General features: G+C 57.7%; 1 protein-coding gene across 1 annotated transcript; it reads right to left on the bottom strand.

The window, feature by feature from the left end:
* Positions 1–2,629: 2,629 nt before the first annotated feature.
* Positions 2,630–5,521, bottom strand: LINGO1 (leucine rich repeat and Ig domain containing 1). Its single transcript, XM_021694000.1, has one exon. It carries the CDS (start codon positions 5,507–5,509, stop codon positions 3,665–3,667), a length of 1,845 nt encoding a protein of 614 aa, XP_021549675.1. The 5' UTR covers positions 5,510–5,521; the 3' UTR covers positions 2,630–3,664.
* Positions 5,522–19,670: the final 14,149 nt, after the last annotated feature.

Raw genomic sequence — 19,670 nt, 5'->3', positions numbered from 1 at the left:
GCCTCCAGCCCTTCCGGCCTCCCCCGCTGAGACAGCCCTGGCCAGAAGCCGCTGTGGATCTTCCGGCCGCAGTCAAGGCTCCCTAATCAACACCACGCACAGCAGCGCCGAGCTGCCTTTACCAAGCCCTGCCCAGGTTGCGCGTTGGAGCAAATAAATGCTTGTTATTTTGAGCCACTAAGTTTTGGGGTGGTTGTCATGTAGCAATAAATAACTGATAGGGTCCCTTAGCTCTTTCCGCATCATCTTCACCCAAACTTGGCTTAGAGCCCGTTGAGTTCCTTGGCCTCAGCTAATTGGATAAAGGGATGAGCACCTGACTTAGGGCAGCCAATCCATTGGTTGGCAGGCGGCCAATCAGATTCTTCTCCTCAGGAGACTATGAATGAAGAGATCAGAGACCCTAGCAAGCCGGACTCTGAAAGAGGCTGGAGTTGGGGTTTTGGAATGGGAGCTGGGGTGACTTTTAACCCTGTGTTATCAGAGGACATAATATTGGGGAGAGAAGCAGGAAAGGTGATAGCCCACGGAACCAGGTTCTGTGAGGTCCCCAATAAATCACTTAATTCCAGATGGCCTGTGCTGCGCCCCCTCCTTATACCTCATGAACCTTGACTTCAGGCCCTAAAAGGCTCAAGGTCCCCCAGGACTCCTAATACTGGCCAGGGTCTACACTGCTCCTCTGACCCTTTCTCCCTGGCTCCCTGTCACCTCCATCCCTGCAAACACACGCAGGGGGAGGCCTTGTCCTCCAGGGCCCCAGAGCATGGCCACTCTTTCTGTCCTGGGCAAACTGCAGTGATGGCCTGCGTCTGCTCCCATCCTCCCACACAGCCCCGAGGCTTTCCGTGGCAAATCAGAGGACATCGCCAGGCTTGGCTTCTACCCCAGTCTCATTTGAAGTTCCAGCTCCCTGTTTCCCACTGTCCCCCGTCCGGCCCCTTTCCTTCCCCGTTCCTGAGTACACCTGCCACTTCCCTGCCTGTCCGTAAGGATGCCATGGTGGTGAAAATCGTACAGCAGCAAACAACTGTCACACCTGAGATGGAACTGGACCCGAGGTCTGCCTGACCCCAAAGCCAGGCCCCATCCATCACTCTGCTGGGTGACTCTGCGTGTGTTACTTCCCCTCTCCGGGCCCCCAATTCTCACTGGTGAGGAGTACACCAGGGGCGGGGGTGGGCTGGTGGTGACCTGGTGCTTGCTGCCGTCTGACTCTGCAGGTCATTCCCCCTTCAATCTGGCAGGGCTCTTGAGTTCATGACTATCTTTGATAGATGGAGGTCCCATGCCTAGGAAGGGGCTGCTCTAAAACCCAGGCTGCCTTTGCTTGGGCCAACCCATCCTCCTGCCCTGAGCATTCACATTCCCCCAAAAGGACTCTCTCCCCTATCTGAAAACAACCTTACAATTTTCTTGTGTCCTTGAAGTTCCTCAGAGGTCTGGTTCCCTCGAAGTAGCCAAGAATAAACTGGCCCCTTGAACTGCTTGCTCTTAACAGAAGCTTGTGAAACCCTAGGCGTCTCAGAGGGGTAAGTAACAATCCCACGGGCTGGCTCCTGAGGGAGAACGGTGCCCAACAAGGTATCTAGGGCTGGGGCCATGGACAGGCTGTGTGCCTGTCTCTCTCTGGAGGTGAGCAGGCCTATCAGGTTCTTGGAGCCTCATGTGATACCACTGGCCTCGTGTTATGTACAAGCCACCCCCTTGCCCAAGGACTCCCCTCTCTGCTCCTGTGCTCCCCAAAGCGGTCTCCTGCTAGGTGGGGGTCCCCAGGCCTGGCTCTGAGAAGTCCCAAGCCAGGCTTAGGAGTCTGTGGCTCTGGGAGTCTGGAACTCCCAGGCCCTGGTCCTGTCACTTAGAAGCTGTGTGGCTTTGGATATGCTACCACCCTCTCTGGTCCTCAGCCTCTGCATCTGCACCAGAGTTGGCCTTGATAGGAATCACCACCAGCACCAGTAGAGGGCTTACTGGGTGCCAGGTACCACACCAAACAACAAATACACCTATGCTCCTTCATTTAACGTCCTAATGACCAAAAGTAGTAAGATCATCTTTATGTGACAGAGAAGCAGACCGAGGCTCAGAGGGGTTAAGTAACAATCCCGAAGAGCTAGCCGGTGCTAGAACAGGACTCAAGCCCAAAGCTCAGAGCTCAGAGCCTATAATCACTAGTCTAGCCTGCTCCCCAGGGACCATCAACCTTTTTCCACACCAACGGGCGCCCTCCCTGCCCGACAGAGATGCTGGCCGAGCTAGTCCCCAGCCTCTTGAGTCAGGGCCCACGGAGTCAGGGAAGGTGACAGGGCGACCGGACTGGCCCTTGGCAATTCTGTCATCCGCGGCAGCCCTTCCCAAGGCCGAGTTTGGAGCGGCCCAGTTTGGTGTGAGCGGGCGGGGTGGCGTCTGACCCTCCAGGTCACCTCCAGTGCAGTGGACCCCGCTCCCACACCCACAACTCTTCAGAGCCCGGGCTAGGCTCATCGGATGGCGGCGGCCCGGGGCCGCTGTTCTAAGGAGAGCCTCTGCAAGTCCCTGGAGCCAGCGGCCCTTCCCCGATCTGCCCCCAAGCCTGAGCCCACGCTCCCCCCATGGTGAGATAATAATGACCATAATGAGAACAGTCACCCACACATGTGCACAGCGCTTTACAGGTTACAAAGTGTTTCACATACATCATCTCATCAATTCCTCACAACAGCCCTGTGAGGTAGGCAGGGCGGGGGGTCACGTTTCCATTTGTACAGATGTGGAGACTGAGGCCCAGAGAGGGTCAGTGACCTGTCTGAAACCACACAGTAAGTCAGTGGCAGAGCTGGGACCAGAAGTTAGGCCTCGGTCCTGCCTCCAGCCCCTGGCCCTCTGCACTGACTGTGCCGTCCTGCAGGAGGACCCCAGCCCCTGTCCAGAGTCTCAGCCACACCCGAGTCGGGCCCCCGACCCCCGGCAGTACTGCTTCCCGGCGGCTTGGCCACCAGCCCCCACCCCCACCAGGCAGCCCTGTCTCCTCCGCCTGCTCCCTGCAGACGGCCAGCCCGGAGCCGGGCCCACACCTGCCGCCCTGCCCGCTCCTGTCAGCTGCCCGGGCAGGGGGGGCTGGAGCCTCCTTTCCTGTTTTCCTGAGTGATCCCTCCCCATAGGGGAAGAGAAGAGAAAGGAGGAAGAGAAGGAGGAGGAGGAGGGGGAGGAAGAAGAGAAAAACAAGAAACTGAGTTGGAAGAGGGCCCTGGAGCAATCAGGACGTCAAAAGTTTGCATTCCGACTAGCTATAGGAAATAGTTTTTTTTTTTCTCTTTTTATTATTTCAAGTTTTCATAAAAATCCATAATTATTGAAACCCAAGTTACAGAGGAAGCTCGTAACTTTTTTTTATTGAATTATTGACTGTGCCGCGTGTCGGTCTGTCGGCTTCTGACTCCAGTCTGTCAACGTGTGGCCCTGTGCAGGTGGAGTCCCCAGGCCTGGCCTGCGGAGGTCCTGGTAGACAGAGGGCAGGCGGTGAGGGCTGGCAGGGGGTGGGGGGTGGGGGGGAGCCGCAGGGAACAGGGGTGTGTGTGGAGGGCCAGGGGAGCGGCGGGAAGGACTGAGGAGCGAGCGCTCAGCGGCCAGGCCCCTTCCCCTGCCCGGCCTGCCCCGGGGGTCCCTGCCCCCCCCCGCCCCGTCCTCAGATCATCTTCATGTTGAACTTGCGGGGCGCGTCGGCGGAGCTGATGCCCGCGTCCGACTTGCGGGGCACGTACTCGATCTCGATGTTGTGCTTCGTGTTGCCCTTGCCCCGGCTCCAGAGGAACAACAGCACCAGGCAGAAGAGGACGACGCCCAGGAAAGAGATGAAGCCCATGGTGGTGGCGATGATGAGGGTCTTGATGTCGAAGGGGAAAGGCACGGTGGCTCGGGTGCTGTTGGCCTCTCCCTCACCCGGCTGGTTGGAGATGAAAGCGAAGGTCTTGTTGGGCTGATGGGGCCAGTCGGGCGAGTAGCTGCGCACGTGTAGGTGGGCCGGCATCGAGTCGTTGCCGCCCGCATTGGCCGCGATGCACAGGTACGTGCCGTTGTCCTGCACCTGGGCGTAGCGCACCTCCAGCGTGCCGTCGGGGAAGACTGTGAGCCGCCCATTGCTCTTGGCCGAAACCAGGTGCTTGCGGGGCGAGAGCCAGAGGATGGCGGGCGGCGGGTCGCCGTCCGCCCGGCACACGAACTGCACCGTGTGGCCCTCGTCCACAAACACCTGCTGCGCCTTGCGGTCCCGGATGCGGGCGCGGCGGCAGGTGAAGTAGTTGGGCAGGAGCACGTCGGGGAAGTCCTTGAACTCCTTGCCCTGGACGAACTCGGGCGTGGCGCACGTGGGCTGCTGCCGGTTGAAGTTGAGCCGCCAGCGGCGCCGGAACACCCACAGGAGCCGGCAGTCGCAGGCCAGCGGGTTGGAGTCCAGGATGAGCGTCTCCAGGTTGCCCACCGAGTGGAAGGCCGACTCCTCCAGGGTGGTCAGCTGGTTGCCCGAGACGTTGAGCACGCGCAGGTAGTTGAGGCCGCGGAAGGCGTAGGGCTCCACCACGGCCAGCTGCCCACCCACCAGCTGGATCTCCTGCAGCCGCAGCAGCTCATGCAACATGGAGCCCTCGATGGTGCTGATGGGATTGTAGGAGAGGTTGAGGAAGCGGAGATAGACCAGGTGGCGCACGGCCAGGTAGGGCACGGCGGTCAGGTTGCAGTGGGTGATGGACAGGGAGGTCAGATTGAGGCCATAGAGGCAGTTGGGTGTCATGGTGTCCAAATAGGGCCAGTGGGAGATCTCCAAGACCTTGAGCCGGTACAACCTCTTGAAGGAGTAGTCCCGAATGGCGTTGATGTTGAGGTGCCGGAGCCTCAGGACGATGAGGCTGTGCAGGTGGGACAGCGCCTCGGTGGGGATGGAGGTCAGGTTGCATTTCTCCAGCGTCAGCTGCTCCAGGCTGTTGAGGCCGCTGAAGGCCCGGTGGGAGATGTAGACGAGGTCATTGTCGCCGACCTCCAGCGACTTGAGGTTGTACAGGTCCTGGAACATGTAGTCCAGCAGGATGACGATCTTATTCTCGCTGATGTCCAGCTTGGTCAGGTTACTGAGGCCCGTGAAGACGCCCAGGGGGATGAGCTTCAGCCGGTTGCTGCGCAGCCCCAGCGTCCGCAGGCTGAAGAGGTTGTTGAAGGCGCCGGGCTCCACGGCGCTCACGATGTTCTCGTTGAGCTCCAGCTCTTCCAGGTGCGGGAAGCTGGCGAACTCGTCCTGGTTGAGTGTCTTGATGCGGTTCTTGCCCAGGTCCAGCAGGCGGGTCTCGGTGGGGATGCCCTCAGGGACCGCCACGAAGCGCTTGCGGTGACAGAGCACGGCCCGCTCCTGGGCCGAGCACTCGCAGCGGGGCGGGCAGCCGGAGGCCGAGCCTGACAGCACCGAGCCCAGCACCAGCAGGAGGATGGGCTGCCAGCAGGCCAGGAGGGGGCTGGGCATGCTCCTCGCACCCCCCGCCAGCATCCTCTCGCTCACCTGCAGCCAGGAGCAAGCACAGGACAGAGGCGGCGGTTAGGGGACCGTGTTTGGCCGGCCCCACCCTGGGCCCTCCTGCCCTGTCAGGGGGTCCGTGACACAGACAGAGAGTGGGGGGTGGGGGGCCCAGAGTGGCACAGGACACCCACCCAGGACCCCCGAGTGAGGTCCAGATGCCCAGGCCAGAGAGTCTCCTGCCACCCCACGCTGCTTCCTCCGTACTCCTGACCCTGCCCAGAGCCCTCCCAAAGGAATTCCCCAGCATCCCTGGGATGGGGGGTGGGGTGCACTGAAGAGGAGCCTGGCATTGGCACCCCAGGTGGCGTCCACCTCCTTTACATTTTATGTTTCATAGGCAATGTGATCCAGGCATGCACCCCATACCCCACCGCACACCCTGAGCCTCAGCTTCCCCTGGTGCTCATCAGGGATAAAGCCAGACCTGCTGAGTTGCCCTCAGGGCTCACAGAGGGAATCAAAGGGGCTCAGAGGCTGAAGCCTCCGGGAACAGCCTGCAGAGGAGTATGTCTGGTCCCCAGCCTGCCAGGCCAGGGCTCCTGAGGCTGCTGGGGGTCACCCTCTCAGCCTGAGCTTCCCCAGGCACAGACACCATGGCCCTCTCCTCACCACCACTGCAGTTGAACCCCAGCCCAAGAGCCCTGGGATATCAGCAAACCCAGTGGCACCTGTCCGTGTTCATGAATCTGCTCCCCAGTGGGCTTTCCTGATCAGTGGCAGTGGCGGGCTCCCCAGCCAGAAAGCTGGGACTCTGCCCTGATGCCGCCCCCTCACCGTGGAGTCTCTCCGACTCCCCCCTTCCTCCAGGTCCACTGTGACCGCCCCGGCCTCCCGAGCTCAGGGCTCAGGGCCCAGTGAACGAGTGTTCCTGACCTTGGCCCTTGCAGTTCTTTCTTCCTGGAATGCCCCTTCCCCTGCCTGTTGAAACCCCATCTCCATGGCCTGATTTAATGTCTACTGCTCCGAGAAGATTTTTCTGACCCCCAGGGGGAGATAGGGGGAGATGAAGGGCCACCAGACTTCATCTGTCTGTGTCTCGGGGTTCCGATCACACCCCTCCTAGAGCCAGGGTTCTGTGCAGCTGCTGGTCTGAGGTGGGTACAGTCAGGGCCACGGGCCGGGCCGCTAGCTGGAGGCCAGTCCCCGCTGCAGCACTGAGGACACGAGGCTCATCACAGCTGGGCCCTGAGGAACATGCAGGGCTTGGGTGGCTTTCACAGGGGTAACGGACCAGGAGGGGGGCCCAGCTTGAGTGCAGGCTGCAAGAGGAGTAAGCAAGGGGTGTGTGGGAGCTAGCCCCCCATGACCCTCTCCCAGCCATGTTGCGAGGCGACTTGTTCCTACTTGTGCCCAGACTGCCTCCCCATCTCCTCCGTCCCTCCTCTGTGCCACCGCCTGGGAAACTGGCCCAGCAGGGTAAGTAGGGGGCTAGGAGGACTTCTCCAAACTCCAGAGGGTGGGCCAGATGGCCCCAGGGGCTGAACCAGAGCCCGACTGCTGCCTGTTCACACGCCCCACACACATGGCGCCCAGGGGGGCTCACTGCAGGAATGGGAAGCCCAGGCTGGGGGGGTCCCACATCCTACCTCAACTCTCCCAGCACCACCCCTACACCTGCACAGAGCCTCTGCTTTCAAGGCTGCAGGTCTTGTCACCCACCCTTAGCCCCTTCAGGCAACGGGGGCTCAAAGAGCTTGTGGCTCCAGCCCACAGAGGGGGTGGATCTGGGAGCAGAGTTCTGCTCTGCGGGACATGCCACACACCTTCCAGTGCTCCAGCGGCCTCCCAGGCCTGACAGGTGCTCCCTGGTCGTTGATGGACTAAGTGACTGATTAACCAGAGGGGGCTCTGGGTGTCACTGACATGTTATGGAATCTGCAAGGTTTCGCTATCCCCAGCGGCTTTGTCCACCCCCCTCCCCTCAGCCCCTCTCATCCTCTCTCTAGACTCTGTGGTTCAGCCTCCCCCACCCCACCCCCACCAGGCCATTTCCCACAGCCACACATGCTCCCCCAGTGACCCACCAGAAAAGCAAACATCCTGACAGGCGATCGATACGTAATTGGGCCGGCAGCTGGGGCTGGCGCAGGAGTGAGGCTGGGGACCTGGGGAGGTAAATGGGACTTTGAGCGCCCAGCTCAGGGCTGGGCTGGTGGGCGAGGTGGAGACTGCTGGAGAGGGGGCTGAGGACCGAGAGGGGGGACAGCCAGGGCACAGGTCACCTGAGATGTTCAGAAACCCCTCACACACACCAGAATAAGGCATTCAAAGCCACCACCACCACCTTGCCTCCCCCCGACCCATGTTCGCATCTCCCACCAGTCTGCCCCATGAAGCCACCCAGGTGTCCCCACCTTGTCCTGGCTCTAAACCATCCTTTTGGAGACCACTCTCAGCCTCCTGCCCCAGCGGCCTTTGTGACCTCCTTTCTCAAAGGCCACCTCCTCCAGGAAGCCATCCGTAACCTACGCAGTCAGAAATCATCTTTTTCCCATAACTTCGAAGCATCTTAGACTTATTAGTAGTGACATTATGCAACCACTGTACAGCACACACCTCATTCTAAAAATCACTTGAGCCAATTGACAGAAAATATTATGCCACAAGACGATAAAAGGATAAAGCAAGCCAACGAGGGAAGAATACCACCAAGTCCTGCATAATGACGAAAGGGGTGAGCTTCCTGGCAACCTGAACAAAGAGGGAAACATGCTGCAAAGCCTCAGCACTTGGCGCTGTGCCTGTATGTTTAATGCTGGGTCAGTCACGGGTGCTTCTGTCTCACAGAACAGCCCCCGGTGATGTTCTTGGACAGACAAAGTGTACGCAAGAGCTTTTGCAGAGGTTGAGGGCCCTCTGAGTGAGCAGTGAGGGACCTGGGGAATTCAAATCCATTGATGGAAAAGCTGACTGGCATGGCCTTGCATGGCTGCCCTCCACCCTCCACCCCCGACCCCCTGACCTGGCAGAGAGACCCGCAGAACAACAGGCCATGCTCCACAGGACCAAGACAGCTTCAGGAGGGCAAGACCCCCAAACTGCCTCATCCCTCACCTTTTACATGTGGCTGTCCTGAAAGGGGGGGAAACTGAGGCCTGGAGAGGCTAAGATGCCTGCCCAAGCCGGCACACAGGCCCGAGTCTCCCAGTCTCACACCCCCATGGGGTCCCTGTCATTGAGGGGTGCGGACAGGGCTGTGTCTGCAGGGGTCACCAGAGCTGCTGATGGGCACTGTGTCGCTCCTGCCTTTCTGGCACCGTGAACCCTGCTGGTCACTCCTGCAATGGCAAAGGAGAAGACTTTTATGCATTTTAATCAGCATTTTATTTTGGACGCCTGCCTCCTGAAGGGCTTCCCACAAGGCAAGAGTCTAAAAATTGGACCAATAAATACAACGGGAATAAACATCAAAGGCAGGCAGGTGGGCAGGCAAAGGGAGAGCCGTGCCCGGGGCACAATGTTCAGAGCGCACAGCAGCCTGAGTCCTCCCAGTGCCGGAGTGATGGGGGGAGCGGAGCCCTCAGACACGCGTGCAGAGGGCCGCACCACCACCACACTCTCACTCATATGCCAGGGCATAACTGCTTGGCTCCGTTGCTCCCCAGACTGGCCACTCTGCTGTGTGACCTCGGGCACAGCCTGCCCTCTCTGGGCTACTTCTTCCACTGTGCAGTGAAGGGTGGATTCCAGGCTCCCTAGGGGAGCCCACAGCAGACACTGACTTCTTCCAGCTAGAAAGTCAACATTCTCAAACCTGGTTAGGGGTGAAGAGGAGCGGGGGCTCAGGCCCCAAACTGCAGTTCCACTGGGCTGGAAGGATCTATTTGAAAGGTCTCACCATGGGGCTGTCCCCTGTGGGGCTCAGGATGGGACAGGTGACTGATGGGGACAGGAGGGGCATGGGATCACCTGGGAGTGGACTTGGGGAGGGAGGACAGGGGTCACTCCGTCTCATAAGGTAGATTTCAAAAGAGGTATTTTTTTTTAGCCATTTTACAGATGAGAACTCAGGCTTCCAAAAGGGAATTCATTTGCCCTCCGGCCTAGGCACAAAATGAGGAGGCAAGAGAGCTCCATTCCTCCTGGTCCACTCACTTGCCCCAAGAGCTGCAGGCTGTGAATGCTTCTGGACACACAGGGAGGGTAAGGCATGTCAGGGCAGTGGGTGAGGCCCCGGGCCCAAGGCAGGCACCGGTCCTTGGATACCTGCAAGTAGGCACCCTGTGCCCCAATCCCCACAAAAGCCTTTCCTCAACTGTGTATGTTGAACATGCTGAATTTTTCCTCCGGCGCCTGTTGCCACTGTCTCTGCTAGAATCTCACCTAATTTGGGGTCGGCTGCAGCACAGAATGAAAGGTTTAGTTATTTTAGGTTTATAGTATCAATATTTCATGGTGTTCCCACTCAGCATTCCGCAGGGAGCGCAGGGCTCCCCAGCACACATGGGCATGAGGTCCCTGGCAGGGAGGCGCCCGCCGCCATGGCTAGGGGCCAGGGCCTCTGGGGGGCAGCTCGGCTGTGGGACCTGAGCACCTGCAGCGGGCTGTCGCCCCACGTGGACACGAGGCGGGTGTGCACCATCACAGGCTCCGCATCTATGACTGGGTCTGCAGCAGGAGTGAGGAGGGATGGCTGACCTGGGAAGGGGGCTGAGGGTGTCAGAACTTCTGCCTACAGCCCTATCCAGCTCTGCCCCCCAGAAATGAGCAGAAGAGCAGGAGAGGGAAAGGTGACAGAAATAGAGAAGACACACAATGGGCCACACGGGAAAGAAAGGGAAGAGAAGAGAGAGGAAGAGAAAACGGAGGAGAAAGGGGCAGCGGGTGGGTAGGGGCAGCCTGGGTTGGGGGGAGATGGAGCTTGGCTTGCAGACTCAGCTACCAGTCCTGGAGCTCCTGGGCTCATGATGCCTGTCCCAGGCCCCAGGCCTGTTATCACATCCTGTCCTCAATTCCACCCCATGCCGGAGGGCTGATCACTCAGAAAGGGGAAGGCACTCCTGCAGAGTGACCAAGGAACAGGTAGATTCCTCCTGACTTGCCCTGTCCCCAAGTGCCCGGCTGCCTGCCTGAGGTCCCTTCTTCGCCTTCAGCTCCAGAGCATGGAGCCACTGGATCCCTGTCCTGAAATGATGAAGTGTGTCAGTGGGGGTGGGGGGTGGACGTGGGGGTGGAGGGAGGTCTGCCTAGGAAGCCCTCAACGGTCACCCCAGGTCAGGGACTTTCTTCTGCAGCACTGCTTGGCTGCCCATCACGTGCCCAGAGACCTCCCGCTCGGCTTGCAGACTCCAGCTTAAGAAGGGATCACCCCCCCGGGGGCCCCCCTCTGGATCTCTGTAGGGTCTGTGTGTGATCTGCTGTGTTTGCCTCTCTCCCTTGCCTCTCCCTGTCGGAGTTTCTGGGCCTCCCCTCTGTGTCTCCCAGATTGAGAGCCCCCAGGGCAGGGCTAGGGCTGATAGAACCTCGTCCATCCTCAAAGGCGCAGTGAAAGCCAGTCAAACAACGGCTGGGGCAGCTCCTGAGAACAGCCCCTCCTAGTCTAGACTCTTCCGAGAGCTTCCTGGTGGAGGAGGAGGCATCCCCTGAGCTCAGTCTCCACAGGCCAAGAAGGGAAGGGGAGGCATTTTTGGTGCAAAACCAAGGTGTGCGGGGGTGGAGAGCATCCAGGGACTCCTAATTGCTTTTCTCCTCCCCCAAATCCTGACCGGTCTGGGCTCCTTCTAAAGCCACTCCATTCTGGCTTTCTAGGGCTAATCCCTGCTGAGGTGTGAACGGCTGATAATGGTTGAAGGTGTGAGCTGCTAATGGGGGAAACTCAGTCCCTGGCCAGCCTAATTGGGCGGGGGCTGCCTCCTGGCACAGGGCTTGTGGGAGGACGACAGGGAACCCTGAGAGGAGGGGTCTGGTGCCAGGGCTGGGCTCCCGCAGGAGAGAGCCAGCCTGTGTGGCCAGTGGGCGAGCAGCACGGCAGCCTCCGTCTGTCTCCTCCTGGGCTGCTGCGCCCACCTTGGCCTATCCTCTCCCTTCTCCTCCTCCTTCAGCTGCCCCCCACAGGGAGGAAAAAAAATCAACGTGGAAGAAAATTGAGGTCATGTCCTTTGTCGTGTATAATTTTTTATTTTCCTCTTGTTCTTTCTGGCAGAGTTGCTGGGCCCCCCGGGGCACGTGTGTGTGTGTGTGTGTGTGTGTGTGTGTGTTTAGGGGAGGGTGGCCCGTGCGGGTGTGTGGGCCTGCTGCCCTCCTCCCACCACTCCACAGCCTCCCTGGCCCAGTGCTTCCAGCGCCATCTCTTAGGTGTGCGTGGAAACTCAAGCGTCTCCGCAAGGCGCTCACCCGGCCTGTCAGCCGCGCCAGGTTGGAGGCTGCTGACTGGGCACAGTGGGCCTGCCTGCCCGTTCACTAGGGCGGCTGCCCGTGTGTGGCCCCTGGGCAGGCACCCACCCCACGCACCTGACGGCCGGATGCCCCTGCCCATCCCACAGCCCACCCCACGGGAGCAGAGATGCTCTCGAGCCGCCAGCCTTCCAGCCAGCCCACAGCTCCAGGCTATTTTCAGGATAAATTATGAATTTTAACTGTCCAAGCCTCTTAGTGTTTAAAGGCTTCTATATACAGGCTCTGCCCTCCAGGAGTGGCCGGCTTGGTGGAGAAGAGCAGGGGGAGGGCAAGGCCTAGAGGAGGCCACTTCTCAGGGAGCAAAGGGCACTGGGCCCACAGGTCCCACGCCGGAGCTCCAGTCAGGGCTCACTGCACACCTGCCCTGCTGTGTGACCTTGGGTGAGTCCTGGACCACTCTGGCCCTGGCTGCCCCTTCACAGGCTTGTTCTGAGGGAAGAGTCCAGCTGTGAAGCTAGGAGCTGTCCTGGGGAGGGTGGGAGGGAGCCACTGGCTCTAGGAAACTTCCATATTGTCTGTGCTGAGCCCACCTGAGTGAAGAGCACCCTTTCTTGGATTGGAGCTGTCCCAGAATTGAGGAGGGGTAGGCAAGCACCCATGTGGTGACCTGAGGAGGCTCAAGGAAAACCCATGTCCGTACCACTACCTCTCCCTTCCCACGTCTCTCTGGCTCTAAAACACCAACCTAGGCTCACGGGGGCAAGAAGGTACCGCTGAAGGTCTCTGGCTCCATCCGCCACCCAGGCCATCTTGGGAGGTGCCTGGCAGATCCCCTCATCCCTTCCTGACCGCCCCAGTCCTCAGGGCTCCTCTACCTTGCGAACAGCTCAGGTGGGCCCATCTCAGGCTTTGGAGGCCTGGAAACCAGCCAATCCCCACCTGGGAGGGCCATCAGCCTCCAGGTTGGAAGAGGAGGAGCTCACAGCCTCAGAGGACCAGGGCAGGGAGCAGGCAAGGGTGCAACCAGCAGGGCATTGGGAGGCCAGAGACCTGATCAATATGATGGTGATGAGGGCCTTTCATGTGCCAGGCATGATTCTAAGCACTTTACATACAAAAATTCATCTCTCCCACCACAACCTGTTGAGGTAGGCTGTGTCATTATCCCCATTTTGCAGATGGAAAAAACAGAAGCACACACAAGTTCTGTAACTTGCTCAAGGTCACAAAGAGGTTCTGTAACTTATTCAAGGTCACACGGCGAGCAGGCTATGAACTCAAACATGAGTTTGTTTCCTCTTCACAACAATCTTATTAGGTTGGTACTATGATCCCCGTTTTACAGATGAAATAACTGAGGCACAGAGAGGTGGTGCAGCCTGCCACGAATCCTACAGCGATAAATGGCAGAGCTGGGACGGGGCCTGAGGTGGCTGAACCCAAGGCTGTCTGACCACTCCTGCATACTACACTGCCTTTCTCTGAGTCGGGTTCAAGGGCCTGCTGAGCTGTAGGGCTGTGGGCAAGTGGCTTCATGTCTCAGGGCTTGAAACTCCTCGAAGGGGAGGGCAGACTTTACGGTGCCCTCTCGGGGCTGGGGGCAGAGAGTTCAAAGAGAAGGAAGAAAAGAGATGTTTAGATCGAACACACCCAGAGTGCTTTGCAGAATGACGCCACCAACCCTCACCACATACCGCACTTCATGGATGAGGAAACTGAGGCTCTAAGCCATTAGATCACCTCCCTCCCGGTTCCTGAGCTTGTCTGACTCCAGAGGCACCGTAACCCTAGAGACCCCCACACAGGTGAGGGAAGTGAGGCCTGAGAGCATCAGGGACTTGTCCTAGGTCCCACAGCATCTCAGGGCTAGGGCCTCGGAAGAACCCCGGCCTCCCGACTACAGCCCCCTTCTCTCTTCAGTGTACTGCCAGGATACCGTGGTGGGGCTAGATCAGGGGCAAGTGAAGGTTTGAGTTATTTCTGCCTCAAAAGGGGGAAAAGATTTAAAAACAACCCCAATATGTCCCAAACCAAGGTCCAGTGAGTTTTTTAGAACATGGACAGGCAAACTATAAATAAAAACGCCCTTCTACCACCACTGACTATTCAAAGCCCTCTCTGCTCAAGTGAGTCTTGGCCAACCCCTTGCCAAAACCCATTTTTGCAACCTGTGCACCGAGAGCAGAATCCAGAGGTGGTGAGCCCGTCTGGTTAGACACAGGCCGGTGCCAAGTTCTGCTCAGCCACAAGCGATGTCGTTGCCCAGCTCCATGTCCACGAGAAGCCTGGGCTTGGGGGGGACATCTCTGCAAATCTCTAAGGGGTGTCCCAAGGAGGAGAATGCAAAGAGCCCGATGCAGGCCAAGAGGGTGGAGTCAAAACCCACGGGAGGCCCATTCAGCTCAGTGTGAGAAATCAAATGGAAGACCGGATGGCTCAGGATGGAAGATCTGCCCTAGTATTAGTGGGTGAATAGCCTGCCAGGAGACGTATGCAAGCAGGGACACTGGTGGGAAACCCCTCTGCTAGGACATACACCTCAGCAGCCCCTCTTAGCTCTGGGACACCCCCAACTCACATCTACATAAAGGGACTTGAGATGGCCACCCCCCTCCTCCCCAACTGCATCTATAGCCCTAATGGGCCTGGGCCAGGCAGAGGAAGCATGCTGGCCAGGCCCTCACCCCCTCTCAGAGACACAAGCAGGTTCTCTGTAGAGGGAAGCAGAGGAGGTGGCAGAGAGAGATTAATTCCCTGAAAGGGGAAAAAATAGAAAAACACACACACACCACACACCCTAATAACACGTAATAAGAGGTTGGAGACAAGGAACAATGCCCTGGTAATGTCACCCTGGCGGCAATCAATTTGGGTGTCACATAAAATAGGCATAATTATTCTGCCAGCCCTGTCGCTCATCTCTAACCAGCTCCAGGGGCCCAGGTCCGGGCGGGGAAAGCGGCCTGGAATCAATCGTTGGTGCACCAGGCTGGCGGAGGGAGCGGCTCCAAATTACCTCGCCAGCACCGAGCTTCTCAGCCTCTGCAGGGACGCAGGGGGCTCGAGGGCCACCTGAGGGGACCTTGCTAAGGCCCAGGAGCCACCTTGCTCAGCCACCCCCCCTCACTCACTCAATGGGCAAGAGCAATCAGGGAGGACTCCCCAAGGAGGTGGGAATGAAGGAAGAACAAATATACATTTTTTTCATCCAGTATTCAGTCCTCAGCTCACCAAACTCTTATTAAGTACTCACCAATGCCAAGCCCCAGGCCGGACCCCAGGGTGTGGAGACAGGGTTTTCAGGGGGCTGCACATTATTAAGATAATGAAACACAAGCTCTCTCCCTCTCCCAAGCCAGCACCACCCCTGCCCATCCTGGGGTTGAACACAGAACCACTGGGGTTCCTTGGGCTCTAACCGTGCAGGACGTAAGCTCTCTTTGCTCCTCCTTCATCCCCCCTTCCCCGGGGAGTCCTCCTGAGTGCCCTTGCCCATCCCTGAGCTCAAGGCTTATAGAAACAGCACCCCCACTAACTGGGGAATGCTGAGGGACAAAAGGGACAGTTGCTTCCTAAGCATCTGTTACACACTGGCTCCTGCCCATCTCAACCCCCATTTCCTACACCAGAAACCCTGAATTCTGGAAATGCAAATCAAGACCATAAGGTAACACCATTTTACACTCAATCAGTCAGTGAAAACCAAGACGGCTGACCCCACCGAGCACTGGTGAGGGTAGGAGCTATGGAGACACTCATCTCCTGCTGCAGGAAGCATAAATGGCCCAACCAATTTGGAAAACACTTTGGCACATTTTCTAGGAAAGCTGAATATGAACATGCCCTATAGCCCAGCAATTCCGCTCCTAGCTGTGTGCCCCAGAGACACTCTGCACATTGCCTCAGGAGACAGGACAAGAAGGTTCACAGCAGCATTGTTTGTAAGAACCAAAAGGGGAACAAGCCACGTAGAAGAATGATAAATACATGGCGGTAGGTTCAAATGGCAGAACGTTATGCACCAGTGAAAATGAATAAACTACGTCTACCATTATTTACAACAATATAAATGAAGCTTACGAATATGATGTTGAAGGGGAGAAAAAAGCAAATTCTAGAGGGCTGCATCCGGTTTCAGGTTCTTTTTACAAAGTTCAAAAACAGCCCAAACTGAACAATTCCCATATATTAAAATACATGATTTTAAAAAAGCAAGGGAATGCTAACTAGATAATTAGGATAGTGGCTGTCTCAGAGAAAGAGGCCAAGGAATAAAGTGAGGGGAAGCTCATGGAAGATGTACACCATTGTTAGAGCACTAGTGTTCAGGTTGGGGAGTAGTGTTGTCATATTTGTAATACTATTATTATCACTAATGCTAAAAACATTAATCAATGACCAGGCCATGCCCAGATGAGCGAGCCCTGAGCCCCAGGGGTCAGGAGGAAGGCATTCTAGACCACGCTTATGAGCTGGGGACTTTGGGCAAGTCATTCCACCTCTCTGGCTCTCTCCCTTTTCTCAGCTATAAAATCAAATCTCTGCACCAGCTACAGGAAGAAGACTAAGAACACATCACCGATATAAATTATGAGTAGCTAGCATTTCTTGAGAGCTTACTGTGTACTAGGCACGGTTCTAAATGCTTTGCATATATTAGCATATTTAATCCTCCTGCTGGCCCTAGAGATAAATACCCTTGCTATCCTCGCTTTATGGATAAGACTGAGGCCCGGCGAGATTAAGGAACTAGGCAGAGATGGAGCTGAGGTCTGAACCCAGGCATCTGGCTCCAGGGTCCACACTCAACAAGTTCACTACAAAGTGACATCAAAGGAACCAAGTACACGCGAGGAGGAGGTTGTTGTCAGCACGGCTCTCCTGGGCCCACAGCACCCAAGGATGTTCATTCATTTATACAATGCATAAACAAACGTCACTATCAAGAATGCCTCAAATCCATTTGGAAATGAACTTGCATTACCACACTCTTTCTGCTAAGAACCCTTCCAATTCTGGAATCCCCTGTTTTCTGTGTCTCTGCAACGTCTGCTCCCACCTCAGGACCCACTCAGTCTCTCTCTCTTTCTGGAGGACCCCTGACTACTTCAACCTCCCCCAGACAAATCCCATCCTTTGCAGAGTGCCTGGGTGTGCCACTAAGGACACTGCCTGGGCACCCTTGACATCACTTAGCTCTGTCCATCCATACAGGCAGAGGACACTGTGTCCCCTCCAGGTGGTCCTTGCCACCAGCCAATAGCTGCTCCCCAGTGCCACCCAGTGTCTTCCCTATCCTGGGGGCCAAGCAGGGGAGCCCAGCGGGTGGGTACATGATTGCCCAGGGTTGAACGTTCAAGGCAATCCATGGAAGCCCGAAGAGGGCCTAGTCCAGGGCTAAACAGACAGCTCAGCCACGATGTGTAGAATACACACATGAATTAATTGGCTGGTACAATATTAGGTACAAACCAGTGCGGGTCTTCACTGTGGGTGCCTGGAGGAGGAGGATCAGTAACTTGGAGCAGTCGGGGAGGCTTCCCTGAGTAGAGGCGAGGAGAAGAGGGGAGGGCCTCTGGGTAGGGATGCTGGACCAAGATAGGTGATAGGGGGATAAGTAGAGGAACTGGTGGGAAGAGAACAGAGATCCATCAATGGGTAATCACTGGGAAGAGGAGGAGGAGACCCTGGGACTGGAAGGCACCATCCGTCCACAGAGTGCCACCCAGAGGACGGCAGGACCAAGAGACCCTGGCTAACAGGCTACGGCTCTGACTTTGAAATCACCACCGTCAACTGCCTCCCCTCCCTGGCCTTTCACTAGCCCCACAGGACCATCTGACACACTGCCTCGTGCCTCCACGGGAGCCTGCGTAAATCACTGTAGTGCCTCGCTTCTCCACAGGAACGCACCCTTGGCCCCAGCTGTGATCCTCCAGCCATTTGCTCCGGTAGGCACCTGGAGACAGTACCAGATGAGCCATCCCTGGTACCAGGGATCCTGTCTCGCTTTGTGCTGAACAAAGACCCACACACAAGAGGGTTTTGGGTCCTTTTGTTTTGTTTTTTGGGTTTTTTTTTTTTGTTTTTTTTTTCTGGTGTCTATCTGAAATTCTGAGTTTTAGAAAACAGTATCTAGTAAAGGGCAACATGGGTGCTCAGAGGCAGGGGATGGAGCAGCTGACCACTAGAATCAAAGAGGACTACCGCAAGGGGCAGAATAGTCTCTCCACTTCCCTCCAGGCACACAGGGCCCTCTGCCCACAAGCCAAGATTCCTGGGCTTTGAGCACACCCCCATCCCCCCAAATTTGGGCCCCTGGATTGAGGACCTTCTCTAACTCCAGGCCCTGGGGAGCCCTGCAGCCTTGACCAAGCCCTACCCGAGGCCAATCTCACACTTAAATTGGCAGGGGGTGGGGGAGGGAACAGAGACAGCAAGCACATCACAGGGGGCCTGCCATCACCTTAGCTAAACGCCCCCCCCCCCCCCCCCGCTAGTAGGGGCGTCAGGTGCTGCCAGGAGTCCCTACCTGGGTTCCAAGGAATTCTTGGCCTCTCCCCTCTGCCACTTTATCCTCTCTCTCCTGCCTCAGGCAATGGGGAGAAAGCAGGCAAGCTATCCCAGGTCCCATGCAAGGACAAAGGGTCTCGGAACCGGTGACCCTCACTTCCCTCACCCACACTCCCTGCTGGATGTGGGGAAGCCCCAGGCGCTCTGCCTTCTGGGTGTCCTGGCTCATTGCTCCCTGGGCATGGGAGGTACCAGTGTTGGAGCTGTTGGCATAATGACCAGCCGGGCTGAGCCCAGAGCCGTGGGCCAAGCTGGGCTGCGCACCCTCAGGCTGCCCAAGCCAAGCAAAGGAAGACTGATGGTGGGCTGGGCTGGCCCCGGGAAAGGGCTAGCCCAGATGGTACTGCCCCCCACCTCAGGGCCTCCTGCACTCCCAGGGCACCTCCCACATGCCCCTTCTCCCCCACCCTGAGCCCAGGACCTCGGAGAACAAAGGGGATGCCTCCAGCATAACCAGGGCTGAATGGGGCTGGGCTGGGACCCAGGTCAGGAACAGGGAGGGGACAGCCCACTGGGCCTGGCGCCACCCCTCCCCAAAGTGGAAGCCACCTGGAGGGACACATCTGGGCGGGGAGACTCGGCCACCTCACAAGAGGGTGGGGAGGCAGAACAGGATGCTCCCTCCTCACCTCCCTTTTCTCAGCTGGTTCCCACCTCCCACCGGCTGCCTAAGAATGAAAAGTGGGGCAGGAGGAGGTGAGAAACCGGGGCTGAAGACAGACAAAGGGAGGCCCCTAAAGGGTTCCTGAGTTCTCCACAACCCCAACTCCCTCCCCTGCACTCTCCCACCCCCCAACTCCCCTTTCCTCCCTCTCCAGGGGCCAAAGCAGGAAAGGGGTTGCTCTTGTCAGGGGAGGGAGCTGGTGCCCAGGCTGAAGGCTGTGGAGAAAACTGGTCCCAGACTGGCATCCACCAGTGAGCCGCTGGTTCCCAGTGCTAGCCAGGGCTGCCTGGGGGTATCTGGGATCCATGGAGAGGTGCAGCCACCCGCTGAGCAAGGGGCTTACCCTCCAGGATGAATAGTGCTCAGAACGGGAGGGGGCATGGGGCGGGGGGTGGGGGGCAAGCAGGACTGGGACCCTAGCGGGTCCGCCCTCCACAGCTCCGGCGTCCCAGCTAGCCAACATGGAATTTGGTGGGGTGGGAGGAACGGGAAAGGAAGAATCTTCATTTCTGAGGCTTGAGGAGGGTGCGACCCCAAAGGGAAATCTGGGTGGCGCTG

Source organism: Neomonachus schauinslandi, chromosome 9 (assembly GCF_002201575.2).
Source record: "Neomonachus schauinslandi chromosome 9, ASM220157v2, whole genome shotgun sequence".
NCBI lineage: Eukaryota > Metazoa > Chordata > Mammalia > Carnivora > Phocidae > Neomonachus > Neomonachus schauinslandi.
Note: the sequence above shows the minus strand (reverse complement) of the source record. Positions and strands in the feature narration are given on the sequence as shown.

Bases quoted from the DNA above. Each gene is read 5' to 3' on its own strand.
- LINGO1 (XM_021694000.1), bottom strand. From the start codon at position 5,509: ATGCTGGCGGGGGGTGCGAGGAGCATGCCCAGCCCCCTCCTGGCCTGC.